The sequence below is a fragment of the Callorhinchus milii genome, unplaced genomic scaffold, assembly GCF_018977255.1.
Source record: "Callorhinchus milii isolate IMCB2004 unplaced genomic scaffold, IMCB_Cmil_1.0 Scaffold7, whole genome shotgun sequence".
In the NCBI taxonomy this organism is placed as follows: domain Eukaryota; kingdom Metazoa; phylum Chordata; class Chondrichthyes; order Chimaeriformes; family Callorhinchidae; genus Callorhinchus; species Callorhinchus milii.
This window is the reverse complement of record NW_024704748.1, coordinates 19,955,765-19,978,536: the sequence shown is the minus strand read 5'-3', so window position 1 is coordinate 19,978,536 and position 22,772 is coordinate 19,955,765. Positions and strand designations below refer to the sequence as shown.

The 22,772-nt window shown below is 37.8% G+C and overlaps 2 protein-coding genes across 4 annotated transcripts; both read left to right on the top strand.

Annotated features, from left to right (window-relative positions):
* The first annotated feature begins 1,485 nt into the window (after positions 1–1,485).
* slc35g1 (solute carrier family 35 member G1) lies at positions 1,486–22,151 on the top strand. Of its 3 annotated transcripts, none has more exons than XM_042336619.1 (3): positions 1,486–1,840; positions 6,279–6,459; positions 20,679–22,151. In XM_042336619.1, the coding sequence occupies exons 1-3, from the start codon at positions 1,609–1,611 to the stop codon at positions 21,424–21,426; spliced, it is 1,161 nt and encodes a 386-aa protein (XP_042192553.1). In that variant the 5' UTR covers positions 1,486–1,608; the 3' UTR covers positions 21,427–22,151. The 3 variants fall into 3 exon arrangements, with proteins under 3 accessions (XP_042192553.1, XP_042192552.1, XP_042192554.1); XM_042336618.1 differs by lacking the exon at positions 20,679–22,151 and adding an exon at positions 10,194–11,684; XM_042336620.1 differs by lacking the exon at positions 20,679–22,151 and adding an exon at positions 8,642–8,851.
* Positions 13,101–18,944, top strand: LOC121849463 (solute carrier family 35 member G1-like). The gene is made up of 2 exons (XM_042336626.1): positions 13,101–13,132; positions 15,535–18,944. Exons 1-2 carry the CDS (start codon positions 13,101–13,103, stop codon positions 16,280–16,282), a joined length of 780 nt encoding a protein of 259 aa, XP_042192560.1. The 3' UTR covers positions 16,283–18,944.
* Positions 22,152–22,772: the final 621 nt, after the last annotated feature.

The following is a 22,772-nucleotide window of genomic DNA, read 5'->3' as shown; positions in this document are numbered from 1 at the left end:
TGGAACTGAGCCATGAAAGGTCCCACTATTGCATGTACAGTACCTGTTGCAATTGGAAAGTTTATGGATTCAAGTGGGTTGAATTAAAAAGTAAATCTAACTAAATGTAAAGACAAGAAGAGAAGTTAGTCGTGCAGGAGCAGAACAGCATGTGAATTGACTTGTTTGCTGTGTATGAATATTTATTGAAACCCTCAACTTCCACAACCTGAAGGCTCCATATTCATAAGGCAGAGAACCAATTTGGGGATGGAGAGGAAGGAATGTTTTAAAACCAGGATTTTCTTTTAGTGTCCAGTTTACATTCCATGAAATACCACATGAAAACAAGGGAGACATGCTCAAAGGATTGTCTCCTCCGAGATGCAAAAAAACCCCCACATGTTGCCACCTGCGACGCAAACAAGGGCCACCAACTCAAAGCACCTCCTCGTTGAGGCCTTCGAACACCACTTAACACATCTCAGGACTTGCCAACTTATTTTCTTGAGCACTATGGTACATAAAACCAAGGGATCTTTAATGTGCAATTTGAATGATTCATATTAACGGAATATGCGCTTTCTTTCAAATCAGTTCATTTGCATGGAGTTACAAATTGCGACACCGATGGGCGATTTAGTCAAAAAAAAAGTTCGATTGTTTCTGACGAAAGGTCAGCGACTTGAAACGTTAACCCAATGTTTTCTCTTCCTCGCTCGCTCGCTCTTTCTCTCCGTAGATGCTGCCTGACCTGCTGAGTGTTCCCAGGCAGGCACTTCTGTCTTCACAATAAATAATAAATAATCCTTGCACTTGATGCAGCGCTTTTCACGGCGGGAGGACGTCCCAAAGAATATACTGTCGAGTGAACTGACTGCGTGTTTGTGGGCGAACGCGGCAGCCAACTGCGCGCGGCAGCGACCCACAGACGGTCGTGGATTGCAAATGACCGATTTACCACTGGTTTTGGAGGGATTATTATCCGATTATTGTATCATTTATTTAGGAGTAAGGAAACCTGCCCACGGTTTGGCCCTGACCGGCCCGGGATCGAACTCGGGGTCTCTCGCTTGCGAAAAAAAAAGAAGAGCGAGGGCGCTCTCACCGCCCGAGCTCCAGGACCCCGCCCGAGCTGCAGCCATCTTAAGGTTTACCAGGCGGTAAAAACCCCACCTGCGCCGCACACCGCGCGAGGTTGACGCCGACCCATTTTAAGTGACACCCGTGACCTTGAACCGCGGTGGGGGTGGTGGGTGGGGGGTGAAGAGGTGAAGAGGGAGGGAGGAAACGAAAAGAATAGATAAATCCCAATTGGGGGGGTGGGGGGGTAAGTGATTCCCGATGGGAGTGATAGTCTGACTGATGGCTGCGTGCATTTTTTTTTGCTCAGTCGGCGACCGACGTGTGGACCTCTCCCGCCACGTCTGTGGCCGCGGCCGCTTCCGGTACCCTTTCCAGGGCGGCGTCGCCATGGGGGCCATTTTGTCGCGAGACTCCGCCCCAGGACCGGGAGGGGAGGGTTTAAATTACTTCCAGAGATAGTCCGAGTGTGTGAGTGTCGGGGCTCCCGGTGCCCAGTGTGTGTGTGGGTGTGAGAGTGATGGATGAGAAGGTGTCGGCTTCAACATGAGCGCTTCTTCCGGCTCCGAGCAGGAGGCAGTGACCGTGGCCGCCGGGGCTGAGCGTCTCTCGGCCGTTCAGACAGACGGCGGCGGCCCGGGGGCGGGGGCTGAGGACGGTAGTCTGGTACCGGGGAAGCAGAGAGAGGCGAGCGGCGGCGGCGGTCTGTACAGCTCGGCGCCGTTGGCGGCCGGCGATGGAGACGGAGGTGACGGCGGTGGCTCGAGCAGTGCGGCAGGTACCCCCCCCCCCCCCCACACACACACACACACACACAACCCCCCCCCCACACACACACCACCCCCCCCCCACACACACAACCCCCCCACACACACACACACACACACACAACCCCCCCCCACACACACAACCCCCCCCCCACACACACACACACACACAACCCCCCCCCCCACACACACACACACACACAACCATCCCGCACCCCCACACACACACACAACCCCCCCCCCCCACACACACACAACCCCCCCCCCCCCACACACACACAACCAACCCCCACCCCCACACACACACACACCCCCCACAACACACACACACAACCCCCCCCCAGCCTCACACACACAACCCCCCCCCACACACACACACAACCCCCCCCCCCACACACACACACACACAACCCCCCCCCACACACACATACACACAACCCCCCCCCCACACACACACACAACCCCCCCCCCCCACACACACACAACCCCCCCCCACACACACCCCCACACACACACACACACAACACCCCCACCCCCGCACCTGCCCCCTGTGGCCTCCTTTAGTCCCGAGTTAATCGGTGTCAGCGAACCCCGCAAAGAGAAACGTGTGGCAACTTGTACAAGAATCTCCCTCTCTCACTCCCTCTCACTCACTCCCTCCCTCTCACTCACTCACTCACTCCCTCTCACTCCCTCACTCTGGGACTTGTGTGAAAGTTACCGATTCGATATTTTGATGGCCGTCCTTCCTGGTGTTCTGCAAAGGCAATGAGGTGTGTGTGTGTGTGTGTGTGGGGGGGGGGGGGGTGTCCATGTTCAGGTTTCCCTCTCGCTACTTGTTGCTGGTGGTCGGTGGCTGTGAAACACTTAGAAACTCATGAGCTTTGCATTTAGTCACTAATGTCTGATGCAATCACAACTTCTCTTTCTCTCTCTCTCTCCCCCCCCCCCCCCCAAGTTCTCTTACAGTTGCATGTCCCATGTCTGGGGAAAAAGTTCTCAATTCGTGGAATTTGCTTTCAAAACTGATGTCCTTGTATGTGCTGTTTTTTTTCCCCCCCACACAAACATCCCAGTTTAGTCTATAGGTTCCGGAGGAAAAAAGCTCTTCCCACACCACTTCAGGCTGTTTTTGTTCTATTTGACTGCCCTTCCAAGAATCCTGTAATAATTTTTTAAAAAATAAATACGCACGACCTTATTATGAATGTCACAGTTCTTCTGCCTGTCACCTAAGGGTAAACTGAAGGTATGCTGCATGGGGAAGAGCAAGCGAGAGACCCGAGTTCAATTCCAGGCAGGGCCAAACCTTGGGCAAGTTTCCTTACTCCACACGCCCGATAATAATCCCTCCAAAACCAATGATAAATTGGTCGTTTTCAAACCACGACTGTTTGTGGGACACTGCTGTGCGCAATTGGCTGCCGCGTTCGTCCACAAATATGCAGTCAATTCACTTTACAGTGTGTTCTGTGAAGCGCTTTGGGACGTCCTCCCGACGTGAAAAGCGCTATATCAAATGCAAGTATTATTATTATTAAGTAGTATGGTATTGAAATTGAAGCCAGGATGCACTCGCATTCACTGATTACTGGCCAGTTCAGAACCCAACTTGAGTTAAGGTCATTTACTATCCATGGCCTGGCAAACTGCAGTCATAAACATCGTATTACTGTAATTGCACATCATCACCAAGGATCCCATCCAGCAACCAGTATTGTGCACTAGTCTGCAAAATACTCCCGGACCAAACTTAAATTAGAAGGATTTTGGGCACCACTTGTGTTCTATCAAGGCACACACCTACAATTTATTTCACTCGTGACACAGTGGAGTTGAGCAATATATCGATTTCAAATAACCCATTGAACTTGTAACAATTCTCAATGTCATAGCTCACTGTTCATTTTTCTTTTCCAAGGTGGGGGAAGATTAACCTTTAGTTAAAGCAAAGGTGATGGCAATATACATTCTCCTCAAACGGTTTTATTGGCAGGGCTATAAAAAATATTTTTTGATAACTCTTGCTGTCCTATATTACTCAACAGTAATACGTTGTCGTTATTCATCTGTCCACACGTGGTCTCTGGTAAGGACCAGGTACTTTGGGCTGTGGAGAAAGAATAGGTAAAACTTCATTTCATACTAACATAAACCAGAAGTTTGCCAAGTGAGACTGGTCATCTTACCATTCATTAATTAGATGTAATAGATATAGCCTCTTAAACTTGTTTTTTCGTATAGGAGCTGCCTTCAGCTGCCAATTCCATGGCAGCAACTATTCAGTCATGTTGATGTAAGGTTAAATGCAGTAACTCCATAACATTAACGTTCACTTCAGATCTACTGGATCAGACCGTCAGACATGCACTATAGCAAAGAGAGAAGGTTTTTTATGTTATTCATCTGCTTAAAGAGGATGAATAAACAAAATAGATGTTTATTCTCTTACTGCATGAGGCAACTTGATATGATCAACCAGAATTCGCATTGTTTTTGGGGGAAAAAAGGAGCATTGTCTGAGTATCTGCTTTTCAGTTTCAGTTCCTCCACATCCATGGTTATATGAGATGATGCAATTGACATTCATGTCTACAGGATATCTTTTGCTTTTTAGAACAGTTCATTGTGCTGGTGCTGCTCTTTGAGTTCCTCTATGTCACATAGGAACAATACCAACCTTTCATCTCTAGGACTCGAATTTGAATCCGTATGAATAACAATGGATTCCTTTTCTTGGTTGCAAGTAATGGTTTGGAACGTGAAACTGAGCAGCAGGTAAAAGTACACAATGAATTATGCAAACAACTGCTAACCTGGTAGCAAAACTCTTAGAAACTAAAGCTAATGCTAATTAAATAAGCATTTGATTTACGAGGATATTTAAATAGTTGATATTCCACTTTAATTAAGGTTTGGTATCCATCAGCTTTATTTATTAAGCAGTTCCAGCTATTGTTCTGAGTGTTTGTCATGACATCAGTTTGCCATTGCTTACTGTATAATTTATGCTACAAAAACAAATTGAAAATGAATAAATTGGTCACTCAATCCATGGCTGTTTGTGGAACACTGCTCTTTATGCAATTGGCTGCCGTGTTTCGCCCACAAAATACAGTAAATTCACTATACAGTATATTCTGTGAAGCGCTTTGAGATGTTTCAAAGACATGATAAAGCGCTATATCAAATGCAAAGATTATTAATATTATTATCAATTGTTTTTGCCGGTGGGTATGGATAAACAATTCGTTCTGATTTCAAAATTTAGCCAAAGAAATGTAGCAAGAATCAGGACCACTATTGTTCACATTGTTCCACTCCTTTAAGGTGTGCACATTTTGCATTATTACATGATTGGTATTATAAAGAATTAAAGGAGAGGTTTACACACCAGGTGGTTGGGTCACAGGAATTATTGTAAGAGGGAATTAGATAGATGCTTAAACAGGATGAATATTAAAGGGTATCGGAGTGAGCAAGAGATGGAGAAAAAGAACAGGGAGGATTGGATGGACCAAATGTTTCTGTGCTGCAACATTCTATAACTATATGATATATAGCAGAAACCCAGTTTGTGATCATGTCAGTATTCCAGCCACCTCACAATTGTGGGCACATTTTTACAGTCTCTTTCATTGTCAATATTAAAAGATAGGCTGTCTGTCTGCTTCAGTAACCCAGGCATCTCACTATTCAGGACAACAGTCATTGATTGCCGCTACTACAGGACCCTCTTCCGCTTCAAACACAGTACAAACAACCCCCTCTGCTACTAACTTGCACAGTATGCAGTGGCCTAGGTCTCGGGCCTCTCCCGCTGTTTCCTAGATGCTGCTACTATGTAGAGGTACAAGTTGCAATACTATGGGTGGAGTGGGCTCCAGTCCCGCATGCGCGGCGCCGGGTGCGTTGGGATCGTGGAAGCGACGCGAGTGGAAAATCGACTTTGCCTGGCGCTCCTGCTGCCAATTCTTGGAAAGTGCTGTATTCAGAGAACGTGGTTTGTGTGTACATTGTTTTGATTTAGCGACTATTGACGAGTGTTGTAAACATGCCACCACAGAAGGAGTTGTACTTATGTGAGAGAGTGGACTTAATCAAAAACAGGAAGGGCATAAGTCATAGACAGTTAGCTGTGATCTATGACATTGGCAGAACACAAGCTGGATACATTCTCAACAGGTAGGCTAAATACATGACAGATTTTGTTTTAAATGAGAAAATGCCTTTATTTTAATGAGATTGCAAAGTATGGTTATTGAATGCTCATCACCCTTGCCTATTACCAATGCTCTTACTATTACATCAGTGACCTGAATCACCCAACCTGTTTCAGTAATCAGGTCACCTCACTTTTGCCCAGTCTCTTGAGTGACCAGATTACTGAGGTTCTACTGTATCTACAATTAAAGTATTTTTCTAAATGCCTCTTCTCTTTTTTTTCAGCCACAGAGAAGAAACCTGCTTTTGTGGGTCTTGGTCTATGCTACGCACTGTTGTCAAGTGTATTCTTTTCAGTTGTTTCACTTTTGGCAAAGAAAGTAGAAGGAATCCATTCTATTGAAATTAGTGGATTCCGATGTTTTTTTCAAGGGGTGATTATATGTCCTTTGATTATATACAATGAGTAAGTACAAAACAAATACAGTGGACTTTTGATAATTATTTAGTTGTAGTTATTCATATAAATGTATGTTCTTTAGTTACTAAACTGTAAGACCATATATAAAGTAACTTGTATATGTTGAGTAGTTTTGTATGAAATTTATGAAGTGCATTGTTATTTATATAATGACTATTGTAAGAAACCTGCCTTTATATTTACTCCAATAATTTGAATAAGATGTTGCTTGATTTTGTAAAGTATTGTTCTTTGCCTTTTACTGTAATAACTGAACTAAAATGAAGTTACTTCTATTTGTCTTCTGTATAGTTGTTATTTGACATTTTTCTACTAAATCATAACTTTTATGTAAATTATGTTCTCTTTGCAAAGTTACTTTAGATTCTAATATGGTTGGGATTTTACAAAAGGAAAAAAGATACATTTTTTAAATTTGATTAATTAAAAAATAACTTTGCATTATTTCTAGATCCTGAAAAAGAGTTTAACTTGAATATATCATAGTTCCTTTTAACATGTAGAAATGGATAAATACACTACATAGCGTGGTATTCATCTATACAGGTTGGGATATCCCTGTTTTGATTTATGGACTGCGTTAAGCTGCTAGTTTCAATTGGAACAGAGGTAGAGGCAGTAACACTAGCCTATTTGTTGCTGAACAAGTGAGGGGAGAAAAAGTCAATCAATGATACCCGTGGAAACTATGGGTATACGAAGATCACAAAATTAGTTTGGATGAAAAGGCCCTTTGGCCCACCCGATGTTATTCTTCCATAATATTATAGAATATTACAGCACGGAAGGAGGCCATTCGGCCCATTGTGCCTGTGCTGGCTCTTTGGACGAGCTACCCGATCAGTCTCACTCCCCCGCTCTATCCACTGTACCTTCCTCCTATCACAGCATCAAGTTTTTTTTTAATGAGTCCACACTGTGATGCCCACATAGTTCCATTAAAAACAAGATTCATTCATTCAGCAATCAATAGGTAGAAATTTGAAGATCTGCTCATGTTCACTTTGCAGTAGTTGGAGAAGATACATACAAAATATGAAATTAGCCCTTAAAATCTCAGTGGAACTCTGTCTGTGGACTCGGTTAATCATCTACTTTGTGAAAGAGAGAACTTGCATTTCTGATGTGCCTGCAATGTTAACATCTCACAGCAAATGTTGTCAGATTGTAGTGACTTCCACCTGATATGGAAACCATTTTATACACAATGAGCAGATGTCCTGATTTACCAAATCAGTCCTCTTTTTAAAAGTAGAAGTACAAAATGCTTGCTGGTACTCTTACACAATCTATTATATGTTTGGTTACTTTGGCTTGCTGATGCTTTCTCAAAAAATAGAAGGCTTTAGCGAACTCCTTTCAAACATCTCCAGAGTTGGATTTTGTCTGGGATCTGCAGTATGTAGGCCTACATCAGCAGAAGTTATTTGTTTAGGCATATTAATGCATGTATTGAATCCCAAGAAAGCGGTCGACAAAAGAGAAATCTTAATTTTTTTTGAAAAAATTTAATTTTCTTGTTTTATTAACTTACCACAAATTAATAACTATAGTGTTAAAGAAAAATAAAAAGTGGATAAAGGCATTCATTGGCCGTTGTGGGTACTGAGTCAAAGGAAAGAAGGTTTGAGGCATTATTTTTTAGTTGGCTGATCTCAGCATTGGCCAAGATGGAGATAGATTTGGATTAGTTTGAGAACCGGGTGGATCTTGGGTGTGATGTCCCCACTGATGTTTACCATTGAGGCTCAGACATGAAGAGTACGCAGTGAATGGTTGTCAGCGCTCGTGAATCGATGCCACAGGGTGAGATAACATCTTTGGGAATTTGAGGCAAAAGAAAAAACAGAAAAAAGAACATGTGGAAGTTGGGGTAAAAAGAGGTATTTAAGAACACAACAATAATCAGCCGTTACAATGGGCCACTCAACTATATGCAATACTCTATCTGGAATTTGTAAATAACCTAATCTCTCCCCTCCCACCACCACCATCATCATAACCATATAAAATCAATATCACTTTTGTATTCCATTCCCTAAATATCAATTCCATTTGTCTGTTTGGCCTTTTCTTGCACGTCCATCTTTACAGATTTATTTATTTTGACCTTTGGGTCTTATTATGAACCATAATCAAGTTTTTACTCTTGTCCTTAAACTTCTAGATCTTAGCTTCCATAAATCCTAATCCACTTTAGTGTCTGGACAAGAAGTGGTGATCCCCATCTATCAAAGCAATTAACAGAGCCATTATCCAGACTCTAAATGTACCTTCCTTGATGCCATGCTGGGTAATCATATGTCATCGGTTTTTAGCTACATGTAATATCCTTTTTCATATTGTTTTAGTATTCATGTGTTGTAAGTGAATGAATATTATAGAATTTGTGTAGCTTAACCTTCTGAAAGCTATATGAATATCTTTAAAGAAATTCATGATAAATCCAAAAGTAAACTTTTATTTTCCCTTCTATTTTAATAAATTATGTATCTTTTTCTTATTTAGGAAGCTGATTACATTTAAAATAATTTGTTTGTGCATGCAACTTTAAGTTAGTCACTTAAGTTGAACTTTTTTGTTTTTCTATACTTTATAGTCTTTTTTTAAACTAGAAATCTTAAGAATGAAATTGTAGTGTTTTAGATTGCGTTGGAATGCAGTACCTTATAGCAGGTCACATAACCAACGCAACAACATTGTTTGGATGCGAGATACTAACGAGAAGTGAGTTAATATAATAGATTGAGGATTCCTTTTTTTGAGGAAGAATTATCATGATTTTTATTTTGGTTCCTCAACATTTTTATCAGTTACTTTCTCCCATTATTGATTCGCTACCCATGTTCAGGCATAGCATCTAACCCTCCTACTCTTGAGTGACCACTAAGAGATGAATGTATTCAACTACTGTATTCTTTGTCTACATGTGCATCAATATAGTGAAGGACAAGATGACTCCTAATCCTTACGTTTACCATAGAACCTTTCACGTCGGGAGGACGTCTCAAAATGCTTCACAGTATGCACTGTGAATTTGAGTGACTATTTTTCTGAGCAGTGTCCGATAACAATTTGTGAATCCACTTTATTATTAGGCCTTCTTGCTACTTTTTAAAAATTGATTTGCACTTCAAAAAAAGTTTTGAAAATAGTATACTTGCTATAAAAATGAATTGATGCAATGTATGTATTTTTTGTTCAAATATATTCTCTTGAAATAGTCACTTTTTGTAGCTTTCTAAAAATATAATATTGCTGCTTTCTAAAATGTTTGATATTGTACACCCTTTGTACAAATTTATAAGAACCTGTGGATCATCAAACTGCTAATAAATGTTTGAACCAGCATCAAATCTTTTCTAATTTACTAGAGTACGTACCATCCTGGTCATCAATTAGCACAATTTGAAAACCATAAATGACAAAATCTTTAATTGTGTTGGAAACTAAATCAGTGACCTTACTTTCATACTCTTGAACTTTCATTTATATCCCATTGGAATACATCCAAAGAACTTAGTGTATAGGGTACAATATTTGTAGTGCTAAATAAACCACTTATTTTTTAAAAAAACCAAGAATAAAGGAAATGGATGCAGCATTTATAAAATATGTTTAAGAGAAAAAAGTCAAAGCAAGTAAGGCATGTGAAAAGGGTTAACAAACTTTTGTTTTCACTTAATTTTAGTTTGAATCGTTTTCAAATTGCTTTCCAGAATAAGCTTTTTTGGACCAAAGGAACAGAGATGTTATCTTTACCTCCGAGGATTTTTGGGTGCTTCAGCAATGATACTGCTCTTCTACGCCATTCAACATATGCCTTTGGCAGATGCCACTGTCATTGCATTTAGCAACTCAATCTTTGTTGGAATATTTGCATGGATGTTTCTGAAGGAAAGATGCACTATTTGGCAACCAATCTTCACAATTTTTATCTTAATTGGGGTGATTCTTATTGCAAGACCACCATTTCTGTTTGGCTCTCACATTCCTGGAATTGAAGTTAACTATACAGAACACATCAAAGGGACATTTGCTGCTTTTGGAAGTGCATTATGTGCTGCAATAAGTATGATTGTAATTCGAAAGATGGGGAAATCTGTCCATTGCTTTATATCTATTTGGTACTTTTCAGTTATTGGTTGCATTGAGTGTGTGATTGTGGTCTCAATAATTCAGGAATGGCGGTTGCCTTACTGTGGAAAAGATAGAGTGTTTCTTTTAATAATCGGTCTCTTTGGAGTCGTAGGTCAGGTACTTTTCACAAAAGCCTTACAAATCGAAAAAGCTGGACCAGCAGCACTAATGAAGACCATGGAAGTGGTTATGGCATTCATATTGCAATACTTTTTCCTCAATCGTTCCCCTACTTGGTTAAGTTTGGGAGGAGCCCTCTGTGTGATAGTTGGAACTTGTGGAATTATTTTTCACAAATGGTATACTAGAAAAGAAAGTCAACAGTAACAATTGCATGGTTTGTTTTGGTATGCAACCAATGCAGCGGGTTAGATTTGTGGAGAGAATCTGCTAGTGTAAAATTGCAATGGTTTGAATTAAATTGGTAGTTAAGCATTTAGAACTGCATTCATAATTCAAAATGCCATGACCATAGATGGCCAACAAGAGCGACTTACAATTATATAGCGCCCTTCGTGCAGGTAGCATCTCGGAGTGCTTGAACATAGCCTTAACACAAATAAGCAACCACTTAGAAATTATAGATTTTCTTTTGGTTCAGCTTTGTGATTTGATTGAAAACATTTGAATTTTTTAACAAAAACTAATTTCTTTTTAACAATCTGTAATATACAGATAAAACGCAGTTGTGATGAGATTGCTTCTTATGAGATTTTACACTGGGTGCTAGCTCTCTCTTTAAAATTCAGGGAACTGTTCTTAAACCTACTGCATATCCAAATAGGAATGCACTTTAAAATAGACACTTTTGAAAAATATTGATTACGGTGATGCTTTTCAATCTGCTTTGTTTACACAATCAAATTACACTTTAATCTTTTCTGTTTAGATATCAATATTATATGGATATTTAATAAATGCTGGTGATTAAATATTGTTCCTTAAGGTTATTATAAAAGTAGATCTATTTTAGTACTATATTATTATTAGTCCTTTTGACGTTTTATAGAAGTGAATCGAATTGAACATTCTCAATTTTTTTAAAAAAGGTATAGTTGTCGATTTAAATTGAAATGTGATCATAATTTAACTAATTTAATTTGCACAGGACTGCAATTGCAAATGTCCATCAATAAATAGTATAAATACACTGATTGTATTAAAAAACGTGACCAAAGTTGGGAATGCCACTATTATCGTAGCACTTCCCCTGCAGCAACCTGATATAATGTTTGCATGTAGATATTAAATTCAGGATTTCACCATGTATAAAATCAGAAGATGACAAACAATCTAAAGTGCATTCACGGCAAAGCACTTTTAGATTTATGAATAGGTAATATTTGGCTACAGTAATGTTTATTTCTTCATTTTTTTGAAACCATTTTCTTTGTGGCAAAAGTAATACTCTGAAACAAAATTTATAGTTAGAACTCTTGCACCAGTTTAATTGTTATTACGTTCTCCAAGCAATATGAGTTTATAAGATATAAAAATAACCCGGCAGGATGGAATGGAACTGCAATAATACATCCAGGCAAGGATCGTAAAAGGATTTTAAAATGAGGCAAAAGTTATTTTTTCTCAGTTTTTAATAATAATGTTTTCCTGATGGTTTCTCTGTGTCTTCTATCAAATATTAAGAAGATAACCAAAGCAATTGTATTTTGACTTGGCTAAAATGGTTACATTGTGAGGTGCGTAAAGTAGATAACAAATACTTGTATAAACTTTTTGTGTTTATTTTTGTTTCTGTTCTAAGTAAAGATAATGCTATTGAATAGATATCCAAAGAATAATGTATGCTGTACCAAATATTGTGTTGTGGTTTACTTGCAATGGATTATTTCTGAACCATGTTTTTTCTTCAACCAGAATTTATTTTCCGCTTTCTTTTTTTTCTTGTTTTCTTTTGCTTTGTGTCTATTTTCCTCAATCTCTGACAACTACCATTCTTTCTGTTCAGTTTTGTGTCTCCCACTTACGCCATAAATATTTTTTAAATGTGTGGTATAAGCAGAAGGCACAATGAACTGATTATCATATGTAGTGTTGCATGTATCCAAAGGCATTAACAACAGTAATTTATTGTTCAGTTTGGTTCCATTCAACCTTATTCACACATCTGTATTTTTATTTTTCTAATAAAAAAAATCCTCTAATTTACATTGTTTCCCAATAAACGGAGGACATTCAGTGGAGCTCAGTTGTTTACCAAGAAAATAAACCATTGGTAGCTTATTGTTAGTAAGTTTCCCAAATCCTTTGTTCATTCTGTTTGTGTCACAGATTGACTAATTTTACTTCCATTGCTTTTCTTGCCCACGACCCCCACCTCACCACTTACTCTCTTTGTCTCCCTTCCCTGAGCATGTTAGTTCATACTGAGGTCCAGTTCTTTGGCAATTTTCGGGTAACTTGCCAACATAGCCATTTTAATGTGTGATTTATGATGGGCTGTTCTGTTCAAATACCGGCCAAACTTAATGTCCATGTGTGCGTGCACTTCCCAGCAAAGGTAAAATGTGAAACCCTTGTTTATTTCTCCTTCTCAGGGCGAGGGACACAAAAAACAATATAATGCTCTGATGTCCAACAAAACACAAACCAGTGATTGGACTGTAACCTTCCTAGCCTATGTGGCTGAGTACTTCTCCCTGTAGTGTATTTAGTCTTTTTGACATTTAAGACAATATTCCCCGGTGTTGGTACTTGCCATAGTGAAACGTTATTTATGCTCCATGTCACAGAGCTGCTGCACTGTGATACGATACTCTTGTCAGTTGATGAGTTAAGTTTAGCACGAACAGGGCTGGCATCAAACATTTGGAATAGGAAAAAAATCACAGCCAGTACTTCAGTTTTATACTGTGGTAATCTTTAAAAAAGTAAACTTATATTTCAAATTAATCTAATTATTTGGCAGAAGAAGAGCAATCTAAATGCTCCAGGTATCATTCTGGCTTCAATACCTGCAGCAGAGCAACTGAGCTGACTGTCCTCACTGGCCTCCAAGCCACTTTGTACTGGAGGGAGGCAGAGCTCTGCACAAATACACTCACCATTGTCCCACCTGCTTGGAACAATTTGCATCTTTGTCATGAACCAGCAGGACTAGAAAAAAAACTGACAGTCCACTGATTTATTATTTTAAATTGTTCTCCATTAAACTTGAATGTCGCAGCAGAGTTTGCATTGACTTTGCAGTTTTTTTGGAAGCTCTTTTGTACAACTTGCATGATAAAAAGGACCCCCGTTGGATGCCCCCATAAGTGTAGTATGTGAAATTGCCTGTTTCTGAAATAATTCACTGCATATAAGATATCGATGTACACAACTGGATATAAAATTTGAAATGTTAACATTTTATTTTTTATATATTTCTAGTTTCAGACCTTCAATCTGAAAGCTTATATTTTTCATGTGTTTTCAGCTGAAGCCTTTTTGGCCATTATATTTGCAAATAACATTTTATAAAAATATGTTTTTTCATCTATTTGCACTTTAACAAATAGATTTTTACACATAGACTTTTCAATACGTAAAACTTGGTTCTAATTATTGGGTTCCTGTATTAAAAGTCACTGTTTGCATATTTTTTTCTCAGTAAATTTTGTAAAGTATTGAAACAGACTATGTGTTTATTTTTGTTTGTTTTCTGCGTGCAACGTTATCAATGCATTTTACTAATTGTGTTTTGTAATTTCACCTTTGTGACCATTTTGGTATTTACATTCTTTGTAGCCAGCACTCCCTAACGTATTAGATAATAATAATCCTTTGATATAGCGTCTTATCACGTCTTTGAGACATTTCAAAGCGCTTCACAGAATATACTGTAAAGTGAATTGATTGTGTATTTTGTGGGTGAAACGCGGTAGCCAATTGCCCACAACAGTGCAAACAGTCATGGATTGAGTGACCATATTATGATTTTTTTAAAAAAAGGGATTATTACCGCCAAAAAAGTGATCTACCAAACATCTAACAACCGGGTTCCCACATACTACTTGGCATGTGGAGTAAGCAAACTTGTCTAACCTTTCACCCTGGCCGGGAATTGAACACAGGTCCTCTCCTGGCGAGTGCTCTAACCAATACACAAAAGAACTCCACTCCCTAAAGTTTTACAACCTTGCTGGATGTTCTTTACAAAATGGTAATAATAATAAGTCTTGCATTTGAATTACAGCATGTTGTTAACTCACCTCACAGCCCTTCACAGGATATACTGTAAAATGGTGTCACTGTATTTTGTGGGTGAACATGCCAGCCAAATTGTGCACAACAATGACCTTCAAACAGCCATGGACTTAGTGACCGATTTTATTTGGGAAATTGTTCACCAGGACATCGGGATGTAGTTTCTTCTGTTTTTGAATAGCACAATGGGATCTTTAACAAAAACCTGAGAGATAAACCAGGCGCCGTTTTAATGTATCTTTCTAAAATAGACAATATTGCTGCTTTCTAAAATGTTTGAAATTGTACACCCTTTGTACAAATTTATAAGAACCTGTGGATCATCAAACTGCTAATAAATGTTTGAAGCAGCATCAAATCTTTTCTAATTTACTAGAGTACCATTCTGGTCATCAATTAGCACAATTTGAGAAACATAAATGACAAAATCTTTAATTGTATTGGAAACTAAATCAGTGACCTTACTTTCATACTCTTGAACTTCCATTTATATCCCATTGGAATACATCCAAAGAGGACTTAGTGTATAGGGTACAATATTTGTGGCGCTAAATAAACCACTTATTTTTTTAAAAAAAAGAATAAAGGAATGGATGCAGCATTTATAAAATATGTTTAAGAGAAAAAAGTCAAAGCAAGTAAGGCATGTGTAAAGGGTTAACAAAACTTTTGTTTTCACTTAATTTTAGTTTGAATCATTTTCAAATTGCTTTCCAGAATAAGCTTTTTTGGACCAAAGGAACAGAGATGTTATCTTTACCTCCGAGGATTTTTGGGTGCTTCAGGAATGATACTGCGCTTCTACGCCATTCAACATATGCCTTTGGCAGACGCCACTGTCATTGCATTTAGCAACTCAATCTTTGTTGGAATACTTGCATGGATTTTTCTGAAGGAAAGATGCACTATTTGGCAAACAATCTTCACAATTTTTATCTTAATTGGGGTGATTCTTATTGCAAGACCACCATTTCTGTTTGGCTCTCACATTCCTGGAATTGAAGTTAACTATACAGAACACATCAAAGGGACATTTGCTGCCTTTGGAAGTGCATTATGTACTGCAATAAGTATGATTGTAATTCGAAAGATGGGGATATCTGTTCATTGCTTTATATCTATTTGGTTCTTTTCAGTTATTGGTTGCATTGAATCTGTGATTATGGTCTCAATAATCCAGGAATGGCGGTTGCCTTACTGTGGAAAAGATAGAGTGTTTCTATTAATAATCGGACTCTTTGGAGTCATAAGTCAGGTACTTTTCACAAAAGCCTTACAAATCGAAAAAGCTGGACCAGCAGCACTAATGAGGACAATGGAAGTGGTTATGGCATTCATATTGCAATACTTTTTCCTCAATCGTTCCCCTAGTTGGTTAAGTTTGGGAGGAGCACTCTGTGTGATAGTTGGAACTTGTGGAATTATTTTTCACAAATGGTATACTAGAAAAGAAAGTCAACAGTAACAATTGCATGGTTTGTTTTGGTATGCAACCAATGCAGCGGGTTAGATTTGTGGAGAGAATCTGCTAGTGTAAAATTGCAATGGTTTGAATTAAATTGGTAGTTAAGCATTTAGAACTGCATTCATAATTCAAAATGCCATGACCATAGATGGCCAACAAGAGCGACTTACAATTATATAGCGCCCTTCGTGCAGGTAGCATCTTGGAGTACTTGAACATAGCCTTAATACAAATAAGCAACCACTTAGAAATTATAGATTTTCTTTTGGTTCAGCTTTGTGATTTGATTGAAAACATTTGAATTTTTTAACAAAAACTAATTTTTTTTAAATAATATGTAATATACAGATAAAACGCAGTTGTGATGAGATTGCTTCTTATGAGATTTACACTGGGTGCTAGCTCTCTCTCTTTAAAATTCAGGGAACTGTTCTTAAACCTACTGCATATCCAAATAGGAATGCACTTTAAAATAGACACTTTTGAAAAATATTGATTACGGTGATGCTTTTCAATCTGCCTCGTTTGCACAATCAAATTACACTTTAATCTTTTCTGTTTAGATATCAATATTATATGGGTATTTAATAAATGCTAGTGCTTAAATATTGTTCCTTAAGGTTAGTATAAAAGTAGATCTGTTTTAGTACTATATTATTATGAGTCCTTTTGAGGTTTTATAAAAGTGACTCGAATTGAACATTCTCTTTTTGTTTGTCAATTTTTTTAAAAAAGGTATAGTTGTCGATTTAATTTGAAATGTGATCATAATTCAACTAATTTAATTTGCACAGGACTGCAATTGCAAATATCCATCAATAAATAGTATAAATACACTGATTGTATTAAAAAACGTGACCAAAGTTGGGAATGCTACTATTATCATAGCACTTCCCCTGCAGCAACCTGATTTAATGTTTGCATGTAGATATTAAATTCAGGATTTCACCATGTATGAAATCAGAAGATGACAAACAATCTAAAGTACATTCACGGCAAAACACTTTTAGATTTATGAGTAGGTAATATTTGGCTACAGTAATGCACCAGTTTAATTGTTATTACGTTCTCCAAGCAATATGAGTTTATAAGATATAAAATAACCTGGCAGGATGGTATGCAACTGCAATAATACAGGCAAGGATCACAAAAGGATTCTAAAATCAGAGAGAAGTTATTTTTTCTCAGTTTTCAATAATAATGTTTTCCCTGATGATCTCTCTGTGTCTTCTCTCAAATACTAAGAAGATAACCAAGGCAATTGTATTTTGACTTGGCTGAAATGGTTACATCGTGAGGTGCGTAAAGTAGATAACATTTTTGTACATTTTGTTTTGTGTCACAGATTGACTAATTTTACTTCCATTTCTTTTGCCCACGACCCCCACCTCACCACTTACTCTCTTTGTCTCCCTTCCCTGAGCATGTTAGTTCATACTGAGGTCCAGTTCTTTGGCAATTTTCGGGTAACTTGCCAACATAGCCATTTTAATGTGTGATTTATGATGGGCTGTTCTGTTCAAATACCGGCCAAACTTAATGTCCATGTGTGCGTGCACTTCCCAGCAAAGGTAAAATGTGAAACCCTTGTTTATTTCTCCTCAGGGCGAGGGACACAAAAAACAATGTAATGCTCTGATGTCCAACAAAACACAAACCAGTGATTGGACTGTAACCTTCCTAGCCTATGTGGCTGAGTACTTCTCCCTGTAGTGTATTTAGCCTTTTTGACATTTAAGACAATATTCCCCGGTGTTGGTACTTGCCATGATGAAACGTTATTTATGCTCCATGTCACAGTGCTGCTGCACTGTGATACGATACTCTTGTCAGTTGATGAGTTAAGTTTAGCACGAACAGGGCTGGCATCAAGCATTTGGGATAGGAAAGAAATCACAGCCAGTATTTCAGTTTATATTGTGGTAATCTTTAAAAAAGTAAACTTATATTTCAAATTAATCTAATTATTTGGCAGAAGTATAGCATTCTAAATGCTCCAGGTATCATTCTGGCTTCAATACCTGCAGCAGAGCAACTGAGCTGACTGTCCTCACTGGCCTCCAAGCCACTTTGTACTGGAGGGAGGCAGAGCTCTGCACAAATACACTCACCATTGTCCCACCTGCTTGGAACAATTTGCATCTTTGTCATGAACCAGCAGGACTAGAAAAAAAACTGACAGTCCACTGATTTATTAATTTAAATTGTTCTCCATTAAACTTGAATGTCGCAACAGAGTTTGCCTTGACTTTACAGTTTTTTGGAAGCTGTTTTGTACAACTTGCATTATCAAAAGTACCCCCGTTGGATGCCCTCATAAGTGTAGTATGTGAAATTGCCTGTTTCTGAAATAATTCACTGCAAATAAGTTATCGATGTACACAACTGGATATAAAATTTGAAATGTTAACATTTTATTTATATATTTCTAGTTTCAGACCTTCAATCTGAAAGCTTATATTTTTCATGTGTTTTCAACTGAAGCCTTTTTGGCCATTATATTTGCAAATAACATTTTATAAAAATATGTTTTTTCATCTATTTGCACTTTAACAAATAGATTTTTACACATAGACTTTTCAATACGTAAAACTTGGTTCTTATTATTGGGTTCCTGTATTAAAAGTCACTGTTTGCATTTTTTTCTCAGTAAATTTTGTAAAGTATTGAAACAGACTATGTGTTTATTTTTGTTTGTTTTCTGCGTGCAACTTTACCAATGCATTTTACTAATTGTGTTTTGCAATTTCACTTTTGTGACCATTTTGGTATTTACATTCTTTGTAGCCAGCACTCCCTAACGTTTTAGATAATAATAATCCTTTGATATAGCGTCTTATCACGTCTTTGAGACATTTCAAAGCGTTTCACAGAATATACTGTAAAGTGAATTGATTGTGTATTTTGTGGGTGAAACGCGATAGCCAATTCCCCACAACAGTGTCCTACAAACAGTCATGGATTGAGTGACCATATTATGATTTTTTTTTAAAAGGATTATTACCCCGAAAAAAGCGATCTACCAAATATCTAACAATCGGGTTCCCACATACTACTTGGCATGTGGAGTAAGCAAACTTGTCTAACCTTTCACCCTGGCCGGGAATTGAACACAGGTCCTCTCCTGGCGAGTGCTCTAACCAATACACAAAAGAACTCCACTCCCTAAAGTTTTGCAACCTTGCTGGATGTTCTTTACATAATGGTAATAATAAGTCTTGCATTTGAATTACAGCATGTTGTTAACTCACCTCACAGTCCTTCACAGGATATACTGTAAAATGGTGTCACTGTATTTTGTGGGTGAACATGCCAGCCAAATTGTGCACAACAATGACCTTCAAACAGTCATGGACTTAGTGACCAATTTTATTTTGGGAATTGTTCGCCAGGACATCGGGATATAGTTTCTTCTGTTTTTGAATAGTACAATGGGATCTTTAACAAAAACCTGAGAGGCAAACCAGACGCCGTTTTAATGTCTCCTCTGAAGGACCACGCTGCCAACAGTTCAGTGCACTGAATCCCCAGCACTGTATTGGAATGTCAGGATAATAATCCTTAATAATCCTTGCATTTGATATAGCGCTTTTCACATCTTCTAGACGTCTCAAAGCGCTTCACAGAATGGACTGTAAAGTGAGTTGACTGTATATTTGTAGGTGTAATGTGGCAGCCAATTGTGCACAGCAGTGTCCCGCAAACAGTCGTGGATTGAAATGACCAATTTTTTTTGAGGGATTATTAGCCATGTGGAGTAAGGAAGCTTGCTCAAGGGTTTCACCCATGGACTTAGTGACCGATTTTATTTGGGGAATTGTTCACCAGGACACCGGGATATAGTTTCTTCTGTTTTTGAATAGCACAATGGGATCTTTAACAAAAACCTGAGAGACAAAGCAGACGCCGTTTTAATGTATCTTTCTAAAATAGACAATATTGCTGCTTTCTAAAATGTTTGATATTGTACACCCTTTGTACAAATTTATAAGAACCTGTGGGTCATGAAACTGCTAATAAATGTTTGAAGCAGCATCAAATCTTTTCTAATTTATGAGAGTACCATCCTAGTCATCAATTAGCACAATTTGACAAAGATAAATGACAAAATCTTTGATTCTATTGGAAACTAAATCAGTGACCTTACTTTCATACTCTTGAACTTCCATTTATATCCCATTGGAATACATCCAAAGAGGACTTAGTGTATAGGGTACAATATTTGTGGCGCTAAATAAACCACTTTTTTTAAAAAAAAGAATAAAGGAAATGGATGCAGCATTTATAAAATATGTTTAAGAGAAAAAAGTCAAAGCAAGTAAGGCATGTGAAAAGGGTTAACAAACTTTTGTTTTCACTTAATTTTAGTTTGAATCGTTTTCAAATTGCTTTCCAGAATAAGTTTTTTTGGACCAAAGGAACAGAGATGTTATCTTTACCTCCGAGGATTTTTGGGTGCTTCAGGAACGATACTGCTCTTCTACGCCATTCAACATATGCCTTTGGCAGATGCCACTGTCATTGCATTTAGCTACTCAATCTTTGTTGGAATATTTGCATGGATGTTTCTGAAGGAAAGATGCACTATTTGGCAAACAATCTTCACAATTTTTATCTTAATTGGGGTGATTCTTATTGCAAGACCTCCATTTCTGTTTGGCTCTCACATTCCTGGAATTGAAGTTAACTATACAGAACACATCAAAGGGACATTTGCTGCCTTTGGAAGTGCGTTATGTGCTGCAATGAGTATGATTGTAATTCGAAAGATGGGGATAGCTGTTCATTGCTTTATATCTATTTGGTACTTTTCAGTTATTGGTTGCATTGAATCTGTGATTGTGATCTCAATAATTCAGGAATGGCGGTTGCCTTACTGTGGAAAAGATAGAGTGTTTCTATTAATAATCGGTCTCTTTGGAGTCATAAGTCAGGTACTTATCACAAAAGCCTTACAAATCGAAAAAGCTGGACCAGCAGTACTAATGAGGACAATGGAAGTGGTTATGGCATTCATATTGCAATACTTTTTCCTCAATCATTCCCCTACTTGGTTAAGTTTGGGAGGAGCACTCTGTGTGATAGTTGGAACTTGTGGAATTATTTTTCACAAATGGTATACTAGAAAAGAAAGTCAACAGTAACAATTGCATGGTTTGTTTTGGTATGCAACCAATGCAACGGGTTAGATTTGTGGAGAGAATCTGCTCGTGTAAAATTGCTATGGTTTGAATTAAATTGGTAGTTAAGCATTTAGAACTGCATTCATAATTCAAAATGCCATGACCATAGATGGCCAACAAGAGCGACTTACAATTATATAGCGCCCTTCGTGCAGGTAGCATCTTGGAGTGCTTGAACATAGCCTTAACACAAATAAGCAACCACCTAGAAATTATAAATGTTCTTTTGGTTCAGCTTTGTGATTTCACTGAAAACATTTAAATTTTTTAACAAAAACTAATGTTTTTTTTAATAATATGTAATATACAGATAAACGCAGTTGTGATGAGATTGCTTCTTATGAGATTTACACTGGGTGCTAGCTCTCTCTCTTTAAAATTCAGGGAACTGTTCTTAAACCTACTGCATATCCAAATAGGAATGCACTTTAAAATAGACACTTTTGAAAAATATTGATTACGGTGATGCTTTTCAATCTGCTTTGTTTACACAATCAAATTACACTTTAATCTTTTCTGTTTAGATATCAATATTATATGGATATTTAATAAATGCTGGTGCTTAAATATTGTTCCTTAAGGTTATTATAAAAGTAGATCTCGTTTAGTACTATATTATTATTAGTCCTTTTGACGTTTTATAGAAGTGACTCGAGTTGAACATTCTCTTTTTGTTTGTCAGTTTTTTTAAAAAAGGTATAGTTGTCAATTTAAATTGAAATGTGATCGTAATTCAACTAATTTAATTTGCCCAGGACTGCAATTGCAAATGTCCATCAATAAATAGTATAAATACACTGATTGTATTAAAAAACGTGACCAAAGTTGGGAATGCCACTATTATCGTAGCACTTCCCCTGCAGCAACCTGATATAATGTTTGCATGTAGATATTAAATTCAGGATTTCACCATGTATAAAATCAGAAGATGACAAACAATCTAAAGTGCATTCACGGCAAAACACTTTTAGATTTATGAGTAGGTAATATTTGGCTACAGTAATGTTTAGTTCTTCATTTTTTTGAAACCATTTTCGTTGTGGCAAAAGTAATACTCTAAAACAAAATTTATAGTTAGAACTCTTGCACCAGTTTAATTGTTATTACGTTCTCCAAGCAATATGAGTTTATAAGATATAAAATAACCCGGCAGGATGGAATGCAACTGCAATAATACATCCAGGCAAGGATCACAAAAGGATTCTAAAATCAGGCAAAAGTTATTTTTTCCCAATTTTTAATAATAATGTTTTCCCTGATGGTCTCTCTGTGTCTTCTATCAAATACTAAGAAGATAACCAAAGCAA

Excerpts from the sequence above, each read along its gene's own strand:
- LOC121849463 (XM_042336626.1), top strand. The coding sequence starts at position 13,101 with ATGTCCATGTGTGCGTGCACTTCCCAGCAAAG. Across the intron at positions 13,133-15,534 it reads GCGTGCACTTCCCAGCAAAG|AATAAGCTTTTTTGGACCAA; the intron begins GTAAAATGTGAA and ends ATTGCTTTCCAG.
- slc35g1 (XM_042336619.1), top strand. The coding sequence starts at position 1,609 with ATGAGCGCTTCTTCCGGCTCCGAGCAGGAGGCAGTGACCGTGGCCGCC. Across the intron at positions 1,841-6,278 it reads TGGCTCGAGCAGTGCGGCAG|CCACAGAGAAGAAACCTGCT; the intron begins GTACCCCCCCCC and ends CTTTTTTTTCAG. Across the intron at positions 6,460-20,678 it reads CCTTTGATTATATACAATGA|AATAAGTTTTTTTGGACCAA; the intron begins GTAAGTACAAAA and ends ATTGCTTTCCAG.